Source organism: Pan paniscus, chromosome 16 (assembly GCF_029289425.2).
Source record: "Pan paniscus chromosome 16, NHGRI_mPanPan1-v2.0_pri, whole genome shotgun sequence".
NCBI classification, from domain to species: Eukaryota; Metazoa; Chordata; class Mammalia; order Primates; family Hominidae; genus Pan; species Pan paniscus.
In genome coordinates this window covers 64,970,317-64,993,426 of record NC_073265.2, presented here as the reverse complement: position 1 = coordinate 64,993,426, position 23,110 = coordinate 64,970,317, and the positions used below count along the sequence as shown (strand labels likewise).

At 48.4% G+C, this 23,110-nt stretch overlaps 1 protein-coding gene and 1 pseudogene across 1 annotated transcript; one reads left to right on the top strand and one right to left on the bottom strand.

Moving 5' to 3' along the window:
• Nucleotides 1-4,373: 4,373 nt before the first annotated feature.
• On the top strand, nt 4,374-5,623 carry LOC112437190 (putative GED domain-containing protein DNM1P34). Its single transcript, XM_055098545.2, has 2 exons — nt 4,374-4,679; nt 5,423-5,623. Exons 1-2 carry the CDS (start codon nt 4,473-4,475, stop codon nt 5,621-5,623), a joined length of 408 nt encoding a protein of 135 aa, XP_054954520.1. The 5' UTR covers nt 4,374-4,472.
• Nucleotides 5,624-8,241: 2,618 nt separating this feature from the next.
• LOC100994962 (golgin subfamily A member 6D-like) lies at nt 8,242-22,038 on the bottom strand (annotated as a pseudogene).
• Between the last annotated feature and the right edge of the window lie 1,072 nt (nt 22,039-23,110).

Below are 23,110 nucleotides of genomic sequence, written 5' to 3'. Positions count from 1 at the left end.
CATGTTACCCTACCCATCACCTCATGGTACCTTCTACACAACAGGAAATGCCTCCCATCTCAGCCTGGCATTCAAGGTTCTTTCTGATGTGGCCACCTCTCACCACCGCACCATATCTCCCTGTGGGCCCTGCCTAATTGGATCAATTTTTCCTATCAATGAGCTGAACTTCCCCACCTCCATACTGTTGCTTACACTGTGACTTTCCTGTGCGTGTTCTCTTCCTCCCTCTCCCCAAGTCCAAATGCTATAGACTGAATTGTGTCTCCTCAAAATTCATACATTGGAGCCCTAACCCACTATATGATTGTATTTAAAAATAGGGCTATTAGGAGGTAATTAAAGTGAAGTGAGGGAGGAGGAGCAGAGCAAGATGGCTGAATAGTAGTCTCTACCAATCATTCCCCCTGCAGGAAAATCAAATTTAACAACTGTTTCCACCAGAAAACCATCATCATAAGAACCAAAAATCAGGCGAGGACTCACAGTACCTGGGTTTAACTTCATGTTGCTGAAAGAGGCATTGAAGAGGGTGGGAGAGACAGCCTTGAAACACCAATATCACCCCTCCCCCTCCCCCAGCAGTGGTCACTGTGGTGCTGAGAATCTGTGCACCTGGGGGAGGGAGAATGCAGCAACTGTGGGACTCTGCCTTGAACTCAGTGCTGTCCTGTCGCAGCAGAAAGCAAAACCAGGTGGAACTCACATGACACCTGCCCATGGAGGAAGCATTTAGACCAGCCCTACCCAGAGGGGTTCACCCATCCCAGTAGTTAGGAGGCTTGAGGCTTGGGTTTTGACAAGCCTTGGCATGGCAGGCTGTTATGCCCTGGGGCCCTAAATAAACTTGAAAGGCAGTCTAGCCCATCAGGACTTCAACTCCTAGGCACATCCTAATGCCATGCTGGGCTCAGAGCCAGTGGACTCAGGGGGCACACGACCTAGAGAGACACCAGCCAGGGCAGCCAAGGGAGTGTTTGCACCACCCCTCCCCCAACCCCAGGCAACGCAGCTTGCAACAACTAAAGTGACTTCTTCCTTTTGCTTGAGGAGAGAAGGGGGAAAAGCAAAGAGGACTTTGTCTTACATCTTGGATAGCAACTCAGCCACAGTAGGACAGAGCACCAGTCAGAATTGAGAGGCCCCCATTCCAGGACCTAGCTCCTGAATTACCTTTCTAGATACCCCCTGGGCTAGAAGGGAATCTTCTTTCCTAAAGGAAACAACCCAGTCCTGGCAGGATTCATCACCTGCTGACTCAAGAACCTTGGGCCCTGAATAGCCAACAACAGTGATACCCAGGCAGTGTGCTATGGGCCTGGAGTAAGGCTCTGTGACGTGCTGGCTTCAGGTGAGACCCAGCACATTCCCAGCTATGGTGGCTGTGGTGAGAGACTTCTTCTGCTTGAGAAAAGCAGAGGGAAAGGTAAAAGGGACTTTGCTTTGCAGCTTATGTACCTGCCTGGCCACAATGGGGTAGAGCACCAAATGGGCTCTTGTGGTCACTGATTTTAGGCCTTGGCTATTAGACAACAACATTTCTGGGCCCGTCCTAGGCCAGAGGGGAGCCCACTGCCCTGAAGGGTGAGTCCCAGGCCTGGAAGCATTCACCACAAGTGACTTCAGAGCCCTTGGGCCCTAAGAGAACATCGACAGTAGCCTGGCAGCACTCCCTGTGCGCCTGTGGTGGTGGCCACAGGGTGAGGCTCCTCTGCCTGTGGAAAGGGAAAGACAGAGTGGGAAGGACTTTGTCTCATGGTTTCGGTGTCTGCTCAGCCACCTTAGAATAAAGCACCAGGTAAATTTCTAAGGTTTTTGACTGTAGTCCCTGGCTCCCAGACAGCATCTCTGGACATGCTAGGGCCTAAGGGAACTTGTTGCCCTGAAGGGAAAGACACAAGCCTGGCTGGCTTTGACACCTGCTGACAGTAGAGCCCCAGGGCCTTGAGTGAACATAGGCGATAGCCAGGTAGTGTTGACAGTGGGCCCTGAGTGAGACCCAGTGCTTTGCTGGCTTTAGGTCTGACCCAGTGCAGTCCCAGTGGTGGTGGCCATAGGGATGTTGTGTCAGCTCACCCCCAGCTCCAGGTGGCTCAGCAGAGAGAGAGAGAGAAAGAGAGAGAGAGATGGGGGGGGGGGGCCGCAGAGAGAGAGACAGAGACAGAGACAGAGAGACAGAGACAGAGACTGTTTTTTAGAAAGAAATTACAGGTAGAGAATAAGAGTCTCTAATGCCTGGTAGCTCAGAAAATTCTTCCAGATCTTATCCAGGACCACCAAGGTAGTTCCTCTATGAGTCTGCAAGAACCATAGCATAACTGGGCTTGGAGTGTCCCCTAATAAAGATACAGTTTAGATCACAACACCCATATCCTTTCAAATACCTGGAAAGCCTTCTCAAGGGTGGGACAAACAAGCCCAGGCTGAGAAGATGGTGGCAGCTTGAAATCAGCCATGGAATATTTGCACCACCGAAAATGGCAAACACTACAGAACAGACTTCTGTTCCCTCCCCGACAGAGAGCCCCTTGTGTAACAACAGCTCACCACTGCCCCATCCCTGAGCAGAGCGCTGTTGCAGCAGAGTGAGGGTGGGTGTCTTCTCCCTTGGGCTACAGAATACACATTTTTTTCCTCAGCACATGGATCATTCTCAAGGATAGACCATATCTTAAATCACACAATACGTCTTAAAATATTAGGAAAAAAATGAAATAATATCAAACATCTTCTCTGATCACAATGGAATAAAACTAGAAGTTAGTAACGAGAAATGTTGGAAACTACACAAACACATGGAGATGAAATAATATGCTCTGGAATGACCAGTGGGTCAATGAAGAAATTAAGAAGGAAATTGAAACATTTCTTAAATGATAATGGAAACACAACATGCCAAAACCTATGAGATTCGACAAAAGCAATAGTAAGAGGGAACTTTATGGCTATAAACACCTACTTTTAAAAAGCAGAAAAGCATCAAATAAACAACCTAACAATACATGTTAAAGAAATAGAAAAGCAAGAGCAAACCAAACCCAAAATTAGTGGAAGAAAAGAAATAATAAAGATCAGAGCAGAAATAAATGGAATTAAAATGAAGAAAACAATAAAAAGCACCAATGAAATAAAAAGTTGGTTTTTGGAAAAGATAAACAACATTGACAAACTTTAAGCCTAAGACTAAGAAAAAAAGAAGACTCAAGTGAATAAAATCAAAGATGAAAAAGGAAAACATTACAACTGATAACGCAAAAATTCACAGGATCACTAGTGGCTATTAAAAAGCAACTGCATGCAAGGCCGGGTGTGGTGGCTCACGCCTGTAATCCCAGCACTTTGGGAGGCTGAGGTAGGTGAATCACGAGGTCAGGAGCTCGAGACCAGCCTGACCAACATGGTGAAACCCGTCTCTACTAAAAATACAAAAAAATTAGCTGGGTGTGGTTGCACAAGTAATCCCAGCTACTTGGGAGGCTGAGGCAGAAGAGTCGCTTGAACCCAGGAGGCGGAGGTTGCAGTGAGCTGAGATCATGGCACCACATGCCAGCCTGGATGACAGAGCAAGACTCTATCTCAAAAATAATAATAATAATAATAATAATAAACAACTGTATGCAAAGAAATAGGAAAACTTACTAAAAATGGATAAATTTGTAGACACATCCAGCCTGCCAAGATTGAACCGTGATGAAATCCAAAACCTGAACAGACCAATAAGAAATAATGAGATCAAAGCAGTAATAAAAAGTCTCCCAGTAAAGAAAAGCCTGGGACTTGGTGCTTCATTGCTGAATTCTACCAAACATTTAAAGAACTCATGCCAATCTTACCCAAGCTATTCAAAAAATAGAGACCTTACCCAACTATTTCAGACTCATTCCACAAGGCTAGTATTACCCTGATATCAAAACCAAAGATACATCCAAAACAGAGAACTACAGGCCAATATCACTGATGAATATTGATGCAAAAATCCTCCACAAAATATTAGCAAATTGAATTCATCAACACGTTAAATTTGGGGTGCAGTGTCCCAGGTTCACTCAACCCTTCCCCTTTTCCGTGTGTGTCTACTTTGGCTGTGCTCCCAGGTGGCAGCGGTGGTGGCAATGTTGGTGTGTGGGCCTCCCAGGACAAGGGGAAAGTGAGTATGCCCTTCTCTCCTCCTGCCAGGCATCTGTAGCCTGGCACCAGCTCTGGCCATGTCTTCAAGCGAGGGACCTGGAGATGTTCTTTTCCAATTTCTGGATTGGGAAATGGAGGCAAATTCTGGGTACTAGAGTCAGAACTAAGATGAGGCTTGATCAGGGGCATCTGGGGTCCTGAGAGGCAGAGACCTGAAACCCTCTAGAGCATGTGGGGAGCTGGGTGTGTGTTCTGGCCAGTTGCTTCTCGCTGTGCCTCAATGTTCCAGGTACCCTTGGAGGGGCTGAGATCCTGGAGCCTGGCTGCATGTCCTGGCCACCCTGATGCCTTTGTGTTGTCCATGGCAGGCCAGCAAGGCTGAGGAGAATGGCTCCAACAGCTTCATGCACTCCATGGACCCACAGCTGGTGCGGCAAATGGAGACCACCCAGAGCCTGGTGGAATTCTATGTGGCCATTGTCAACAAGACCGTGTGGGACCTCATGGTTGGTCTCGTGCCCAAGACCATCATGCACCTCATGATCAACAACGTGCATGCACCGCCTCATGGGGGCAGGGGGCTCCTGTGGCACTGGGGATGCAGGTGGTCGTGTTGGCCTGGCAGAGATGACAACCAGCCCTGTGGGACCAGGTGCAGGGAGAGGGTCACGGTCCCGACCAGAGCTGTCCCATAGAACTATAAAGTGGGACTGGGCACAGTGGCCCATGCCTGTAATCCCAGCACTTTGGGAGGCCAAGGCGGAAGGATCGCTTGAGCCCAGGAGTTTGAGACCAGCCTGGGCAACATAGTGAGACCTGGTCTCTACCAAAAAAATTTTTAAATAGCTGGGCCTGGTGGTGGCACGTGCCTGTAGTCCTAGCTACTCAACAGGCTAGCCTTGGAGGATGACTTTGAGCCCAAGAGGTTGAGGCTGCAGTGAGCAGTGATCTTGCCCACTGTACTCCAGCCTAGCGACAGAGAGAGACCCTATCTCCAAAAATTAAAAACTGAGTAGACAGGTGTCCTGGTGGCATGATAGGTCCTGGGTCCCCTCCCAGATCTGTGACCCTGGACTGGTGACTTGACTTTTCCTCTGGACCTCAGTGTCCCCATCTGAGTGAAAAAAAGGCGGTGGATAGGTGGGTCTTTGAGTCTAAGTGGTGTAGAAGCCACGTCTGAAAAGCCATGCTTGGGGCTCCAAGTCCATTCCACAGTCCCAGCAGGGCCTGGCGGGGTGGCCAGGGTGACACAGGCATCAGGTCCCAACCTCCTTCCTTCTTTGCCCATTCTCAGACCAAGGAGTTCATCTTCTCGGAGCTGCTGGCCACACTGTACTCATGTGGAGACGAGAACATGCTGATGGAGGATTCCACAGAGCAGGCAAAATGGTGCAACGAGATGCTGTGCATGCACCATGTGCTGAGGGAGGCGCCCAACATCATCGGCAACATCCAAACAACCATGGTCAGCATGCCCATGGGGGCCCATGGATGACTCCTGGCTGTAACCGCAGAGCGTCCCGGCCCGACGCAGTTACCAGGGCTGGCCCCCATGGCCCCAAAGCCCCCCAGCCTCCATGGCTGAGCCTGTGGGATCTTGGAACAGGCTCCATGCCCAAGTTGGCAGATGTGGGTGCTCTCTGGAGCTGTCAGAGAGGGCAGAGAGCTCGTGGTTCATGGTGTAGGGGCTGGAACTTGGAGGGCATTGTGTGTGGGGCTGGAATCTGAGTCTGCCAGAGGCCTAGGAACGTCATCCTGGGCACGCCGTACCTCTCGTGCAGTCTGAGTCATGCTGCCAGGTCAGGGTATCCAGCTCCCAGTCTGGGAGTGCCGAGAGCCAAATCCACTGCAGAGCAGGGGTGATAGTCAGGGTCCCACCTCCTCTATCTGTTGGCAATCCAGTGGTGATCTAGGATAAAATCTTGACAGTCCCATACACAGGGTCATCCCACAACACACCTCACAGGCCAGGCAGGAGTCACATCACCAAGGCAGCCAGGACCCCATCCCCGCCTCCTTCCTCTGTCCTATGCTATCAATAAGTAAGTTTCCCAGCCCCAAATAATGATTAGAACCTCCTCCCCATATGCCAGCTCCAACCTCCGCTAGGTATGATACAGGGGGTGACCCTACCCCCAAGCATATACAAAATGTTACACAGATACTATATGTACACTGGGGAAGGGGGTCCACCCCAGCAGCCTGAGCCCTTGCCTGCTCTGCAGTTAGCCCCACTGTCCCGCCTCAACTGCCTCTCTGAATAAGAAGATGGGAGCCCCCCTGAGGGAAAAGTTGCTTTGGTGAGAGTACGGAGATCATCAGGCCTCCTCCAAACAAACCAACTCCACCAGCCTCCAGCTCTTAAGTAACAAACATTGCCATCCAGAAATGTAAGGACTCAGCCCTGGTCAGGTGGCAAAGGGTCTGTTTGTCTGCCCCCCATTAGACAGGGGTGTTGTCTTGCTACCCTAATGGTAAATGGGTGACTGGGAAGGGGTGGTAGGAGCATGGTAGGGACAGAGACTCCAGCCCCACCTCTCCAGGCTTATGCTGACAGGGGCCCGCTTTTATTTTTATCCCACGACTTATTTTTTAATCCTATAACTTCTTTTTCATAATACTTTTTTTAAACTTTTCATAAAACTTTATTCTACCTTTTTGCACAACTTTTTTTTGCCACAAATTTTCCACAACATTTTTTGTCCCGTAACTTTTTCATTCCACATTTTTTATCCCATAACTTTGGTTTGTGTTCTTTAAATAAACATACTTGCATAGTTACAATTTTGTAAAAATAAAAACGGATTATCTCATGCCAAGCGTGCCCAGCATTTGCACAGTTTCAATACTTTTAACACCATAGTTTTCAAGACACACAAAATTTTAAGGCAAAAACAGCACTTTGCAACAATTTAATAATTTATTACATTACAGTAGCATCACAGTAGCAGCCAATAATGCCACTTTAGGCAACAGTGTTTCAGTATTTCCATTATACATTCTGTTTACAAGAATTCATAAATTGGTAAAAGTCATTCTAAGAAAACTTGGCAAATAAAGCTTTGCATTGGAATTGGCATTTCTTTCTCTACTTTTCCTTCCCCCAGTTTCTTTTAAACTACAGTATTCATATTTTAAAATGTTTTAACTTATTTCAAAACATTAAGATAGCAGTTACATTTTTGAATAGTTATATTCTTTTAAAACGACTCTTTAAGATAAAGTTTTAGAGAAACTATATTATGGATAGGGCTGATTTATATTTTCACATTTTCTAAATATCAGCTTTGGTTTTAGAACTGATTTTTTTTCATTTCTGGAAAAACCTATCAGGTTTAATCAAATACTTTAAAAATGATTATATATTGCAATATTTAAATAGGTATTTTAATTCTTTACTTCTACAGAAATTCTAATTTATTCAGTTGAACTCACACTTTAAAATTCTATGTTTCTGATAAACTCTAACCTTCCAATATTGCCTTCTAAGCAAATTGAAAGCTGCCTTATACTGAATGAGGAAGAGAACAAATATTTGGCTGAATGAGGTATTGCAAAGGAACGCATGCACTTTGAAGAAAGACTTAAGTTATTGTCATACGATTTACATGCTATTTAATTTTTCTTAAATATATGACAGAATACCTACACAAAGAGTGGTATTTCAGTTAATATAGTACATTCATTTTCCAGACTGACATTCAGCTTAAATATGCCAGTGTGTGATTTAATCCACAGGTACCTGATGAACACATTCTTGTCAGATTGGTTACAGGTGCTAAAGGCTATCTGAAGGTCATTCCTAGTCATTTATATTTATCAGGGTAAAAGTGAAGTGATCTGAACTATAAAAATTCCTTTGAAATAATTTATAAATGTATTAGGTAAACCCAGTTTCAGAATTATAAAGAAAAACTGTTAGACCAAATACGGTGGCTAATTAACAGTGGTACGATTTCTAGCCCGAGGGTTTAAAATGGACTTAAAGTAACTGTCTTTCAAGTGAACTCAAATAATGCAAAAGCGGCAAGTTCACAAAATAGAAGGCAAGAACAGGACCTTAAGTCCATTTTAAACCCTCAGGCTAGAAATTGTACCACTGTTAATTAGCCACATTATTTGGTCTAATAGTTTTTCTTTATCATTCTGAAACTGGGTTTATCTAATACATTGATAAATTCATACAATTTGGAAGAGTCAGTTGAAGTCACAATAACCCAATATTTGCACTCTTTCAGTGACTGCAGGCAAATCTGTTATTTCATCTGTAAAATCTTATTACTGCTCTCCTATTAATGTCATATGTATAAAAGTATCATGAAGATGCCAAATGCTAAAAATGGAGATGGTCTAGTCACTAGAAATGCCCACCCCAGGGAGCGCACATGCATCTCTCCCTGCATCCTAATAATGTGACGTATTTTGGAACACAGACTTTAGAACTTCCTGAAATTTTAGCTGTTGATTCTTTCCCAAGCATCTTAAAGTTATGATTTAGGCAATGTATGACTGAAATAACTCATTCATCATGTATAGGCACATTAACATAAATATGGCACAAAATATGCCTCTAACTGAAACCAAGAGGTATAAAAACATCTTTCACTCTTTGTAAAGAACCCTGTGAGGAAATATAACTCTATAATTGTATAGACACTTTTCCTCATAATACTTGGACATTCATAAACATTAGATTGCACGGCAGCTTGTAAACATTTTAAGTTGCATAAACTTCACCTTGATTTTCATGTGTAGTATAATACTGTGTACTAAAACTCCTTTTTGTTTCAACTAAGTACTCTCACATATATTGGTTTATAATAATGGTTGTTATTATTTTTAAAGTGTTTTCCATTCAAGGGAAAGAAGTAAATTCCTATGTCAGAGAAACCAATGTGGTTGAAGAATAGGTATTAGCCAGAGAGGTCTAGATGGTAAAAATCTAGCCTCAAAGAAGCTCCATGAACATAGAGGAAGGCCAAATGTCACACAGCTTTCCTTCACTCGAATTCATTCTTGACTAGAGCCCGTATGCCTGTTCCAGGGACATTTAAACTCTTAAAGGATTTCTTATGATCTTTACTAAATACATTAAGAAGAATGCCAACCAGTGCCTTTTGGTGTACTGGGACATATACTCATGTGATTAAAACAGGTAACATGAACTCTGACTTTAAAATGTATTGTAGATATAAATGCTCTAAGCTAGAAAAGGTTTTCCACATCCACAATCAATGATGGGAGCCTTTCATTCCTCAGAAATAATCCCTTTTTAGGTCATGGAGAAAGGGTACAACTGCTGCAGCTCATGATGCAATATCTTCATGAGCCCAGAGCACACACAAATCCTAAGGAAGCCACCACAGTACAGAGCTCATTCTTGGCACCAGAACAAATGAAACACACTGTATCCTGCACACACCTGCCAGAGCAGGCCACTTTCCTCTTCTGTGAGATTTTAAAAGCTCCCCAAAATGTTATGACTCCCATCCCCAATACACAGAAAATAGGGGAAAGGCTCTTTCCAGTTCTCGGCCTTTAAACAACTCTAAATGTCAGTACTCACAGTGGCATATTACAAAGTAATAAACGGTGCTCACTTGAGGGCAAACCACATATTGAGCTAATGAAGAGCTCACTGTGGTTAGGATTTGATCAAATGTAATAGCAGAACATAAGCACATTTTATCTGAATTCTGTAATGAATATACGTGCTGCAATAACATTTAAAAAGCATGGCAGCCTGTTCCAAACCAGCCAGAATAGTTTTGTGCAAATAGTGGGTCTTTGTGTGTTTGAACTCCCACCACATAAGGGCAAACTCGATATGCGTGCTAATGACCTACAATTATCAAATTAAAAACAAAAATGCTAAAGGATGCCAGAGTGAACATCAGAGAAAGACCCACTCTCCCTTAACTTTTTACAAATAAATTTAAACTGTAAATTAGAAACACAAATAAACATGAGTGGCTCTAGCATTCAAATGAAGTAAATGAATTGTGTAGGAGATGAACCCCATAACTTTTTGTTGTTTTTTTTTTAATTTCTTGACCAGCTCTTAGATGATGATGTTTATCTCCCTGTTCTCGGCTGCCTGGTAAAAGAATGGCACGCAGGGGTTGCTGGGCAAGCCTGGGTGCTCCTGGGTGTCCTGCATTACAGGAGACAGCTGCACGATCTGCTGTGCAGTGGGGTTGTCATGGGGAGAGCCCTCCCTGGCCGCTCCTGGTGCAGGCTCCTCGCTGTCGTCCAGGCTCACTTCATAAAAATCTTCAGAGAGAGGGAGGCGGGGGTCCGAGGGCAGCGCCAGCCTCCCCTGCTCCTGCCTGCCCACCCCGCCTGAGGGCTCTACTCACTACCCTGCTCATCGGCAGCCCCAAGTTCCTGGGGGGCTGGGGCCCCTGGAGCGGGCTCATCGGTAGGGTTCTGGGCAGCGGTGAGGAATTTGCCATGCGCCTCGTGGTCGCCCACAAGGGGCAACACCAGCTCCTGCAGCTCCAGCAGCTTCACCTGAAGGGAGGAGTGCTCAGCCGCCACGGCGGAGCCGGCGCCAGTGCCCACGCCCACCCCTACCCCTGCAGAGATGTTGCACGCCCTACCTTCATCTCCTCCTCCTTCTGGGCCAGCCTGATGACGTCTTCCTTCTCCTGGTGCCGCGTGTTTGGCACTGCCCCCTGGCTCTCATATTCAGTGATGTACTCTCCTGTGAGAGGACACGGCTCAGACGCTGGGGTCCCTCCGACAGCCCTGCAGCTCCCCCTGCCATGCCCTGGCCTCCCGCTCACTCATGCCGTCTGTCGCTCCAGAGAGCTGGATGAATCCAAGCTCTAGTTTTTCCACCTGCTCCTTCCCGCCCACCTTCTCCTTCGGGAGGTCCATAAAGCCGCTCTGGAGCCAAAATAATGGGGTCACATCTCGGGAGTGACCTGTCCTGCCCTGCCCCTACTTTTCTTGGCCCTTGCCAGGACTCACTCACCTTCACCTTCTCCATAGCCTCCTTGAGGGCCTGGTAGCTCTCCCCACACACAAAGTCACCCCCAGTCCCTGGGGCTGGGGCCTCTGCCTCTGGCTCCTTCCAGGCCAAGGCCACCAGATGAGCCAGGTGCAGACGGCACAGCCTTCGCACCTTCCGCTGCCCACATAGCCATGCCTGCTCCTCCTGGGAACCGGCTCCAGCAGAGTTGAAAAATGCCACTTGAAGGCAAGAGATGAGTATTCTTGTAGGGGCATACACAGAACAAATGAGGCAGGGAGGTGGAGCACAGCCCCTTCCCTTGGGGCCTCATAGAGTGCACCTGTTGGTCACAGGTGAAATGGTGTCTGATCACTGGCTCCCAGAAGGGGTGAGGGGCCAGAGCAATCAGAAGGTGGGAAAACCAAGAGCATAAGGGGGTCCGGGACGGACCACAGAGGAAGGTGGCAAAGCGGGGCAGGGAAAGTCAGGCTCACCGTGGCCTCCCGGCTCTCCAGGTCCTCTGGGATGTTTGGCGTGGACTGAGGCGCCTCCTCCTCCTCACTGTCCAGATGTTCTCCTCCATCTCCTGTGGGGAGGTGGCCAGAGGGATCCTCAGACAACCCAACAAGGAAGGTACTGTGGGCCCACCTCTGTCCCCACTCTCACTGTGTAACCCTGAGCCGGCCTCTCCCCAGAGGGGAATGAGCTGCTGTTCTTTATTTTTCCTTTTAAGAACAAGATCTTGTTATATTGCCCAGGCACAGTCCCATTACTGGTCAGTGCAGGAGTTCTGACCTGCTCCCTTTCTGATCTGGCCAGTTCACTCATCCTTAGGCAACCTGGTGGCCCCCTGCTCCCAGGAGGTCACCATATTGATGCCGAAGTTAGTGCAGACACCCGGTTGGCATAACGACCAGCTGTTCTAAAGGTCTCTTCCAACCCCTCAATCCTATGCTGCTAACAGTCCCCCCTTCCTCCTGGGGCTCTCTCCTCTTCCTCTGAGTGGTCTCCTGTACCTTCTCCAGGGAGAGCCACGAGGCTTAGCTGGGTCTCTAGCTGTTGGTTCTGGTGGCTGGCAGCTGGTTCCTAAGGGGATGGAAAACAGAGTGAGAAGGCACAGAGGTTGCCAGGTCATCCCTCTCAGGGACCCGTCCTCAGCAACACCCTCCCCTAGGTCTCCTGCAACTTCTGGTGGGCCATCTCAGCCACCGCTTTGTCCCGAGCTTCCTGCTGCTGCAGCTGGTCCACGAGCTGGGTCTGCAGCAGTAACTGCCTGTGCAGCGCCTCCTTCTTAGAGGTCAGCTGCTGATAGGTGGCCACGTACTGCTGCAGGTGACCCAGGTACTAGTCTCGCTGCTGCTGCAGACTCTGAGACTCTTGGCTCTTCAGCTTCACCTGCAGGAAGGCCCTGGGCATGAGGGCACGTGGTGGCTGGCTTCCAGATTCTGGGCCCATTAATAGGGTAGAGAGGGCACTGTGGGGCTCTGTCACCTGCCCAGGCCCCTGGCCCCTTGCTCCAGGCTTAAGAGACTTCCTCCCTTGCCTAGAACCCCATACCTCCTTCCCCAGCCTCAAATCTCATGTCCTTCTTCCCACCATTTAAACTGTAGGCCACAGACTGGTGGAAAAGCAGAGGGAGCCAACCACCATCTGCTAAGTGTGCTACATGCCTAATGCTTTCCAGGTATTCTCTCATTCAATCCTCAGCACCTCTGCAAGGAAAATGCTAACTTCCTTTTGAAGTTAAAGAAACAGAGACCTAGAGATGAAAAGTAGTTGAATGGTGACCAGTGGAACCGAGGCCGGAATCCAGTTTGAATCCAAGGAGGCTTTGTTGTTTTGTTTTTAGACAGAGTGTCACTCTGTGGCCCAGGCTGGAGTGCAGTGGTGCAATCTCAGCTCACTGCAACCTCCACCTCCCAGGCTCAAGTGATTCTCATATCTGGGATTACAGGCATACATCACCATTTTTCATTGTTGTTGTAATTTTAGTAGAAATGAGGTTTCACCATGTTGGCCAGGCTGGTCTCAAACTCCTGACCTCAAGTGATTCTCCTGCCTCAGCCTCCCAAAGTGCTGGGATTACAGGCATGAGCCACCATGCCTGGCATAAGGAGCCTCTTATACCACTGTCTCTTCCCCTGTGACTGGGGGAATCCATGCCTCTAGCTGGGATGATGATTTTGAGACCTGGGAGGAGCCCAGGGCTACCCACCTCTAAAAGTCACAGGGCAGGAAGCAAGAAACAGTCATAGGGCTGCCCTGGAGGGTGCTGGGGTCACCTGCCCCCCAGCTGGAGCTGCCTTTGGCCTGGCACCTCCCCTCCCCAGAGGCTGGTGCCCACCTCCCAGCCCTTCTTGGATGGGGCAGAGGTTACTGTCTCCTTCTCGCCCAGCCTCTCCTGCAGCTCCTTTACTTGCTGCTCCAACTGCAGTGCGCTCTTTTTCTCGTTATTCTGGGCAGAGAGAAGCAATCAGTGGCCATCCACTACAGCTGGAGACACCAGAACTTGGTGTCTGCCTCCCATGTCACCAGGAAGGGTGGAGGCAGGTTAGAAAAATCATCCCTTCTCCCCCACAGCCATCAGAGCAGGGCCTGATGAGCTCTGGCTCACAGGTGCCTTTAGAAGTACCATTTCATGTGAGAGCTACACTGGCCCATTTTACAGGTGGGGAAACAAAGGCCTGGATAGATAGGGATGAGGGCAGTCTCCCCAGGTGGGGCAACCCACCAGATCCTCGAAGCCGCACTGTGGCTCGGCCAGCTGCTTGTCGAGCTTGTGGTTCTGGGAGAGCATGAGCCTCTCCTCCTGCTTTTGTAGCCTCTCCTCCTTCTCCCACAGGCTCTCCTCCTGATCCCACAGCCTCTTTTCCTGCTTTTGCAGCCTCTCCTCCTGCTTGCATAGCCTCTGCTCCTGCTTTCGCAGCCTCTCACCCTGCTCCCGTAGCGTCTTCTGCTGCTCCCGAAGCCTCTCGTTTTGCTCACACAGTCTCTCCTGCTCCTGCACCCTCCACTCCTCCTGCTCTCGGAGCCTCTCGTCCTGCTCCTGGAGCCTCTGCTTTTGTTCCTTGCTCAGAAGACTCAAGGCCTGGTTGTTTTCCACCTGGGATTGGAGCTTTCCCTCCAAACTCTCCACCTCCTGCCTCAGGTGTTTGGCCTCATCTTGTAGCTGTTCCACCACAGAGGTCACTGCTGGGAGTTGCTGGGGATGGGGGCTCAGCTGAGAAACAAAGCAGACAATAAGGGCCTCTGGATTCCCCACACCCCCGCCAAAAAAAAACCCTCCTCTTGATGCACAGCTCCTCTCAGGCTTCCCAAACTTGGCCTCACTGCTAATGATTCCTCGCACCCGATGGTAGCCAATTTCCAAGCCACTTTCACATAGAGAGCACTGTGGGTGGCTGACAACGGGCACTCCTCCCTCTTTGCTGATGGGGACCCTGAGGCTCATGGAGATGACAAAACTTGCCGTCTCCTGGCACAGACCTCTTTCCCTCTGCCTCAAAGCCCTTCCATCCACCTACCTCCCTGGGGCATTCTAAGCCACCCCCACAGACCTCTGATGCCAGTCCTGCTCCCAGGTCACACCAGCCCCATCTTACCCATCTGGTTTTTCAGTTCGGACAAGCTCCTCTTCAGCTCCTGTATCCGATGTATGTCACGCTTCTTCTCCTTCTTCAATGTGCGAGCCTGCCCAAAGCACAGGGGAAAGGGCCCCGGAGAGAGGGGCTGGTTGCTGGGCAGGCTACCATCTCCCTCTGTGTCCCCACCTCCACAAAGCTGAGACCCATGACCACCTCTGGCTGTACTATTTGTACTATTCCTATTTTACAGATGCCCAGAAAGATCCAGTGACCTATCTAAAGTGGGGGCTGAAGGGTCAGACCTCACCTCCACCAACATTTTCCACATCCTCTCCTGCCACCGGGCCCTCTCTCCTTTTATATGTTGAGCATATTCATCTCTCTCTAGCTGGACTTGTTTAAGTGACTCTGTCACCTGCAAGAATGGGCACACAAGTTAGGAAGGGCTGTCACCAGTCCTCACCTGCTCCTGGCCACCTGAGGTCATCTTCCTTCCACATCCCTCCCTCTGCAAAGCCTCACCTGTGTCATGTGTGCGTTCAGCAGTGCCCGCTCCTTTATGGTCTGCTGTAACCGCCACTGGAGGACCGCTTCACTGCAGCTTGAGGACTGGATGGTGAAGAGTGAGAAGATTCGATCTGGGGAGCCCGGGCAGTGCCCCTTAAAAGGGCTAGGGCTAGGCTCAATATACGACTTGGTTAGTAAAGATCAAGGCATTTCCAAGCCCATGGCCCAATTTTTAAAAGAACTCAGTAAAGTTGGAAGGGACAGGGAAAGAAATCAAATTTACAGCTGGCTAACAGAGGCCCAGAGAGATCAGATAATATTGCTATTGTTATTATTGTTATTACTACCACTGTTTGAACCATTACGGAGTGCTTCACCAGGTTCCATGCTAGCAATCCCATTTAATCCTCACAACCACCATATGAGACAGTTACTAGGATTACCTCTATTGTGTAGATGAAAAACATCGAGTGTTCGAGGTTAAGTGCTTGCCTAAGATCACTTAGACAGAGCTGGGATTTGAACACCCAGGTCTATCCTATTCTCTAAGCCCATTTTTCTTGCTGGGGGTGGGGACACAGATAGGAAGGGGGAAATTAATCTTTTGTTCACTTTTTGAAAGGATGATACATTCGCATAGTCCAAAACTCAGAAGATACAGAAGGGAAGAGTCTCCCAGCCACCCTGTTACTCTCTCCTGAGTTTTTTATGAACCCTTGCAGACACGTTTTATGTATATTATCATAGTACACACACACACACACACACACACACACACACCCCTTTCCTCTCTCTACAGAAATGGTAACATACTAAAGGTACTCTTCTGTACCTTCACAGTACAAGTACCCAATACCCCACCTAGGACTTGGCCAAGGCCACAGCCAGGAAAGGGCAGGGCAAGCACTTGGCCTCTGAGCTCTGCATCCAGTGCTCACTCCCCACAGTGCCCCCCAACTCACCCACAGCAGCTGCCTCTAACAGCCATACACAAAAGTAGCGAGAAATGACCATGCTGCCTTCTGGGCAGGACACTCCGTCCTGCAGAAGGGACCTTTAGGCTCACTCCTCCATCTGGGAAGCCAGGCTGCCAGGGGATGGGGCTGCTGGTTGGACTCACCCTGTCCTCTTCCTGCTGCTGTGTAGACACAGCACAGAGAGCCCGCTCCAATTCTTGAATACGCTGTAAGGAGTATTGCAGGCAGCCAGCCAGATCCTTGGACTCTTCTGTAATGAGAGAGGTTGAGATGGGGCCCAAAAGACTCCCCCTAAAGACTTGTCAAAGTGCCAGGTTGAAGGATGACGGGATGCCCCGATTCCCACCTTCGAAGTGTCGGGCAGCACGTTTAGTATGGTAAAGGGTGGTCTTCAAGTCTGTCTTTTCCAATGTGAGGATGTTGATTGCCTGGAATTGAATGTTTGGGAGAAAAGCCAAGCAAATGCTGAAAGGGAAGGAAAGAAATATTCTCCAGAGGACAGGAGAAAGCTCCCCATCCCCCACTCACCTCTAACTGCTCCATCTGTGCTTTGTGTATTTCACTGTTGGTTTTCTTTTCCTATAGGAAGAGGAAGACAGAGCTCTTACTAGGGGGAGGCAGAGATGGCACAGCAAGAGACATGCTCCCAGAATGCCACCAATGCCCCAGGACAGGCCCACCCGTGGGACCAGGTTATCAGGGACCCTGTGGGGATGGGGTGGAATCTGAGGGGTGAGCCTTCTTCCCCAGGCTGGGAGAGGGCAAGATGAGACGGGCGCCTCTGCATCTGAGTGCCCCCCAAATCCAGCAGTCACGTTGTGAGCAAACAAAAAATCACGTTACTTCTTCCAGCTGATGTTCCACTTGTTTCTTCTGTTGTTTCTGTGGGGAGAGTCAAATTCAGGTGACTGAGAGTGGCCCCCTCAACTCTATTTCCCAGACCAGGAAGCGGTAGGCAGGGGCCAGCAATGGATTTTAAAGGCAACATTCTCAGACCCAGTGGCAACACGAACTGGTCAACTCTCCTCAAGCTCCCAAGGACAGAGGATGTGGGTCTTTGTTGGTTTTCACCCACAGCCACAGAACTCAAAGTCTGAATCTGGATTTTCTTGAAAGGACAGTAACATAAACCTCTAGAGATGGAGTCTGAGAAATGCCCACTCTTCTGCCAGTTTGTGATTTAGAAAGGCGCCTTCATTCAACAAACATTTACTGAGCATGTATGAGCCAGGTATGCTTCTTCACAGCAGATATAGGATGGAAAAGGACAGACAGGAGCCATTGACCCTGAGGTTTCCATTCTGGAGGCCTTTAAATCTCAGATTCTCAGAGCTAATAAAGACCTTTGATGCTCTACCTTCTCCGGAAACACGAGCCCAAGGAGGACAGGTGGCTTGTCCAAACTCAAAGAGCAAATTAGGGACCGAGTCAGGGTAGAAACGCAGGTTCCCTGACAACCAGTCAGGCTAGTACTTCCCTGAGAGACGACAACCCCAGGGCGAGTGTGGCAAGGACTGGAGCAGGGGTATCTAGAGAAGAGAGAGTTGGCAAAGAGGGCAGCAACAGAAGAGCCATGCTGCATGCTCCTTGCTCTGGGGTCCCTCCAGGTGAGGCCTGGGTGCTCCAGCTCCCCATTTGCCCTTGGCACCAGGGCCCCCCAGCCCCTTTCTTCAGGACCCCAAGGGGAAACTAAAGCCCAGGAATAGAAGCATGGACTCAGGGGACCCCAATGGACTCTTACCAATGATTCTATGTTTTCATTGAGTTGATTGATTATTGCGGAGCTTGAGTCCAGGGCTAATTCCAGTTCTTGGTACCGACTCTGAGGCGCATGCAGAGAGGAGGAGTTGGAGGAGGATTGTGGGGAGAGGTGGAGAGAACAATCATTAGGGCTGGGGTGTGTGTGGGCTGTCGGGCTGTCTCAGCTGGCAGAGGGGCACCCAGCCCCTGCTGTGAAAGGAGGTTGGAGGGCTGGCCTGCAGGGTCACTGCACCTTGGCCCAGGGCCTCTTACCTCCAGATCCTTCAGGGTAACAGATGATGCAGGAGTAATAAAAATGAGAAATTCAAAAAAACAAAAACTTACATGGGAAACAGTTATGGATATAGAGAAATTATAAAAACAGCAATGAGCCAGGCATGGTGGCTCATGCATGTAATCCCAGCACTTTGGGAGGCTGAGGTGGGTGGATCACTTGAGGTCAGGAGTTCAAGACCAGCCTGGCCAACATGGTGAAACCCCATCTCTACTAAAAATACAAAGATTAGCCAGGCGTGGTGGCACGTGCCTGTAATCCCAGCTACTCAGGAGGCTAAGGCAAGAGAATTGCTTGAATCCAGGAGTCAGAGGTTGTAGTGAGCCGAGATTGCACCACTGCACTCCAGTCTGGGTGAGAGAGTGAGACCCTGTCTCAAAAAAAAAAAAAAGGCTCCAAAGCCCATATGCCTGCTCTGTACATTATTCCCAAATTACTTTTAAACTTTAAGGTATATCTCACCATTTCTAAGATGATAAAAGATTCAGGGAAGGAAAAAACCCAATCAATCAAGCAGGTGAAGAAGCAGACAGAAACAGGCTGAAGGTCAATGGCAGCAACATAAAACAAGGCAGAGGCAAGGTATCCCCCAAACCACAGAAGCCTCAGGGCCATGCACAGTTGGAGACAGCAAGTCAGAGAGGGGTCTTGGCACTGCCTCACCTTCCACTTATCCAATGGGGGAGTGCTACCCCATTGAAATGGTTAAGATTGGACACCAGCACCTTCAGAATGTCCTGAATCTACAGGAGGTGAAAAGGGAAAAACAAGGGCAGGGGGAGAAAGACAGAAGTATCTTAGAGAGAAGCAAGAAAGTCAGGGTAGGAGGAGGATGTGGGTTCAGGAAAATGAAACGCTGAAGAAGAGCAGAGGAGATTAAAACCTTGGCCTGTCCCATTCTTTGAAATGGCCACCTGCTGCCTTGCCAGGGCAGGAACAAATAGATGGAAAAGTCCCCTGAACAATGCAGTCACAGAGTGGAGTCAGCTGACCAATGCAGCTCTTAATATGCTCACTGGACCCCTCTCCTCAGGCCCAGGACGTGGGCGATGAATCTGGTAGAGCTCCAGACCTCCACCTCCATTAAAAAAACCAGACTTCTGAGTAAGGGTTCACTGGAACTAAGGGGGCTCCAGCTAAAAAACAAGTTTGAAAGGCACTGATCTTATCCAGTATCATCTTACAGAGGAGGAAACTGAGGCCCAGGGGAAGAAGCAATTTTTCTGTGGTCACCCAGCAAGCTGGTGGCAACTTAGATCTTCTCTTACTCCTAGTGCCTGGGGCTCTCCTCATCACACCAGGCCCCTTCATGACTCCTATAGGGACAGCCTGATGGCAAGTGGCTGTACTCATTGGCCCAGCTTCCCTTTGAGAATGGGGATCAGGAAAATCAAAGAGCAATGACCATTTCCTGGGTATCCTTGGTCTTTACAGCAGACCATGTACTAGGGATTAACATAAAAACAGCAATAAGGAATCTCATTTAAACTTTACAAATGGAAGTCAAACAATACTACCCCTATTTTACAGATGTGAAAAGACAGACCCAAAGAGCTCAAGCAATTTGCTGTAAATCAGATCCCTAGAAGATGGAGAAGCAGGATTCAAACCCAGAATTCTTAACCAGTACCCAGCAATCTCAACAATTACCCTCTACTGCCCCTTGGGCCCCCTGTCCCCAGGAGCCTGGCCAGCCAAGACTCACATCCCCAGGTGAGTGGCAACCACCAGAAGTGGCTGTCTCAGGGATACTGCCAGTGTTTTTCTTTTTCATCTTCACTCCTGCTGGAACACCAGGGCTGTTCCTCTGCTGATATTCTTTTAGCTGTGGGAAAGAAGAACAGTAACACACATGAGAACTACCAGTCCCTACAGCCACATCCTCCTTTACAGTTTTTGCAAAATACTCTTATACACCATCTGATTTAATGCCACCAACAACTGTACAAGGTGTTGTCACAATCACTTAGTGACTGAGAGAGATTGATATTATAGCTAAAAAAGCGGGGGGCAATAATGGAACTTAAACTCAGTCTTCTGACTCCAAGCTCTGGGGTTTTGCCATGAATCAGCAACTCCCAGGGACCAAAACCAGACGCAGAGAAAGAAAAGTAAACATTACATAGGCAGGAACTACACGCTGTGTGGTTTAGAGTCACACATCCTCACATGTCTGTTAGTGTGAAGAAGTGCACCAGTATCTCTCACACTTTTATATCTATGTGTCCTCATGGCAGAAGGCAGCTTTTTTGTTAAATCTCGGAATTTATCAGAAAGAGGACAACCCAAGTCTCATTTCAGAGAGAAGTCTGGTATACTCTTAGAAACCTATGTGACTGTCATCCCTAAGTATATTAATGTTTTTTCTGTCTCAAGAGAATCAAGGGAAACTGATGCTTCAGAAAGATCTCCCACATTTATCCTGTGGCACTCAATGTACCCCAAGTTGAGATGATATGAGGAAGATTCAAGCTGTCAAGTTTAGTTTTCCAAGATCTATTCCATAGAAGATGAGCTAATCTCACTTCAGAGACCACTGACTGAAGGGCAGTCTGGTCCCAGAACCATGGAGAATTAGAATATGAGGTGGAGAACTCAGAAAAAAATGTTGAAGTCTCTCTGGAGAGTAGAAGCCTGGGAGAAAACAAAACCAAACCCATTCTCCATTGTTACCCAGAGATACTGTCAACATTTTGAGCTCACGGGGGAAAGTGTAGGCTTTTCACACTGTCGATGTCTATGTGAAGGGAGTAAGGCGGCCTGAAACCTCTTTCTCTTAGGTCCCATAGTCCCCATTCCCCTTCCAGCTGGAAATTTGTGCTGCAACCAGAGGAACCAGAAATGGGGTGAGAATGCTTAGGGGACTGGGTCATAAGATCAAAGGCTGGTCTTGCAGCAGTAATGACAGTTCCTAGGGGGACTGTGACATCACTACATTCCACTCCTCCCGGGGGTGGGGGGAACCACATCAGTGTGATGGCTGAGTCACCGATCCACGATGGGGGAGGGGGACATAGGGCTGGGACCCAGGTCCTTGGAGACTCCAGTCCAAAGAGCCCAGGGATGTTGGGCTTGGGTCAGCAGGAGGGGAGAGCAGAGTCTGCAGCAGGGAACCCCAGGAATCACCAGCCCAAAGTCACCCAGGGATGACTGGTGATGGGAGGGGCTGGGGCTGGGGACCCAGGTCCTTGGAGAGATGAACCCAAAGAACCCAGGGAGGTCAGGCTTGGGGCAGCAGGACATGAGGGCAGAGTGTGGAGCAGGGAGCACTAGGAGTCACCCACCCAAAGTCACCCTGGGGTGGTTGGTGAGGGCAGGGAGTGGGCTGCTTGCTTGAAGGGCCAGGGCTGACTGACAAGACTTTGGTGGGGGGAGTCCAGAGGCCCCAAGTTGGGGGGGCCCAGCCCGGTGTGCCTCAGGAGTGGTATGGACTCTAGCAGTGGTCTTGTCATTGGAGGGATCTCTGGCTGGGTTGGGGGGCCATGAACTCGTGTGTTTTACCTTTTTTTTGGCTGCTGCCAATTTGCTCTGTCGAGTTTCTTCTAACATCGTGGGGTGGGGAGGAAGGCAGGGTTGGGGCCACATCAGCAAACACCTCCAGTCACCTACCAGGCACCTGTGTGACTGAGCCAGAGGAGGCGTAACCAGGGCCCCACTAGAACACAGAATAGGGGTGTGGCCTTAATGCTCCAAGCCCATTGGTCAATGAGAAAGATGAAAGGGAAAGGAGGCATGGCCAGGCAGCAGTGTGTCCCGAGGAACCTGTGGCATCACAGGGAAAGCTGCCTATGCAAATGTTGTCCCCACCCACTTGGGGAGAGGGGTGGGGCCTGCCTACTCCGGGAGAGGGGAGGGGCCGGCTTTTGCTTTAAAACTTTAAAAATAAACTTTAAAAAATATGTATTTATACTTTATATATACGTGTGTCAGTGTGTGTGTGTCCACGTGTTCCTCCAGAGCTGTCTTCATTATCCAGCTCCTATGCATGGTCTATGATTGTGGCCTACATTTTTCATCTTCAGAGGGAGTATAAGAATTACCAGTATTACCCCAGTTAAGACACAAATCCTATAAAAATGGAAAATCCATAGCATGTTTGATGAATAATGAAGCGGACTATATTATCCAACATTCCAATAAGGTAAAATGATCACCATGATTTCTCTTTTTCGGAAAAACATTTCTCTTATTGTCCTACATTGTTAAGATTTTTTAAAAAACAAGAAACATGTCTAATATCTTTAAAAACACAAAGCTTTTGGGCTGGATGTGGTGGCTCACACCTGTAATCCCAACACTTTGGGAGGCCTAGGCAGGTGGATCACCTTAGGTCAGGAGTTCAAGACCAGCCTGGCCAACATGGTGAAACCCCGTCTTTACTAAAAATATAAAAACTAGCCAGATGTGGTGGTGGGTACCTGTAAACCCAGCACTGGGGCAGGAGAATCACTTGAACCCGGGAGGTGGAGTTTGCAGTGAGCCAAGGTCATGCCACTGCACTCCAGCCTGGGCGACAGAGTGAAACTCCATTTCAAAAAAAATAAAATAGTAAAAAAATAAATAAAAACACAAAGCTTTCCATTTAATAAGCACTCAAAGTTCTTTACTGGTTTAAAGTAAATACAAGGCCTATTTTTCTAGAATCACCTGGCCTCTCTAAGCCTTGCAAATGAAACTGAATTTCTCACTTGATACTTGGCTATGACTTGCAATCATGAAAACCAAGAATTGTGTTATGTCACTGTGTATTGACTGTTACCTGAATTCCACACGACGCTGGGATCAAGGGTTGAATCTTTCATGATTTGCTCCATAACCTATGTGCTTCTTTTCCTACACCAAACTAAGCTTTGTTCTAGAGTTCTACAATTTACAGTTAGTAGACAAGAGTGGTTCTCAAAAATGTAGTCTCTGGACTGGC

Bases quoted from the DNA above. Each gene is read 5' to 3' on its own strand.
- LOC112437190 (XM_055098545.2), top strand. From the start codon at position 4,473: ATGCCTTTGTGTTGTCCATGGCAGGCCAGCAAGGCTGAGGAGAATGGC. The intron at 4,680-5,422 runs GTGCATGCACCG...GCCCATTCTCAG, and splicing joins TGCACCTCATGATCAACAAC to ACCAAGGAGTTCATCTTCTC.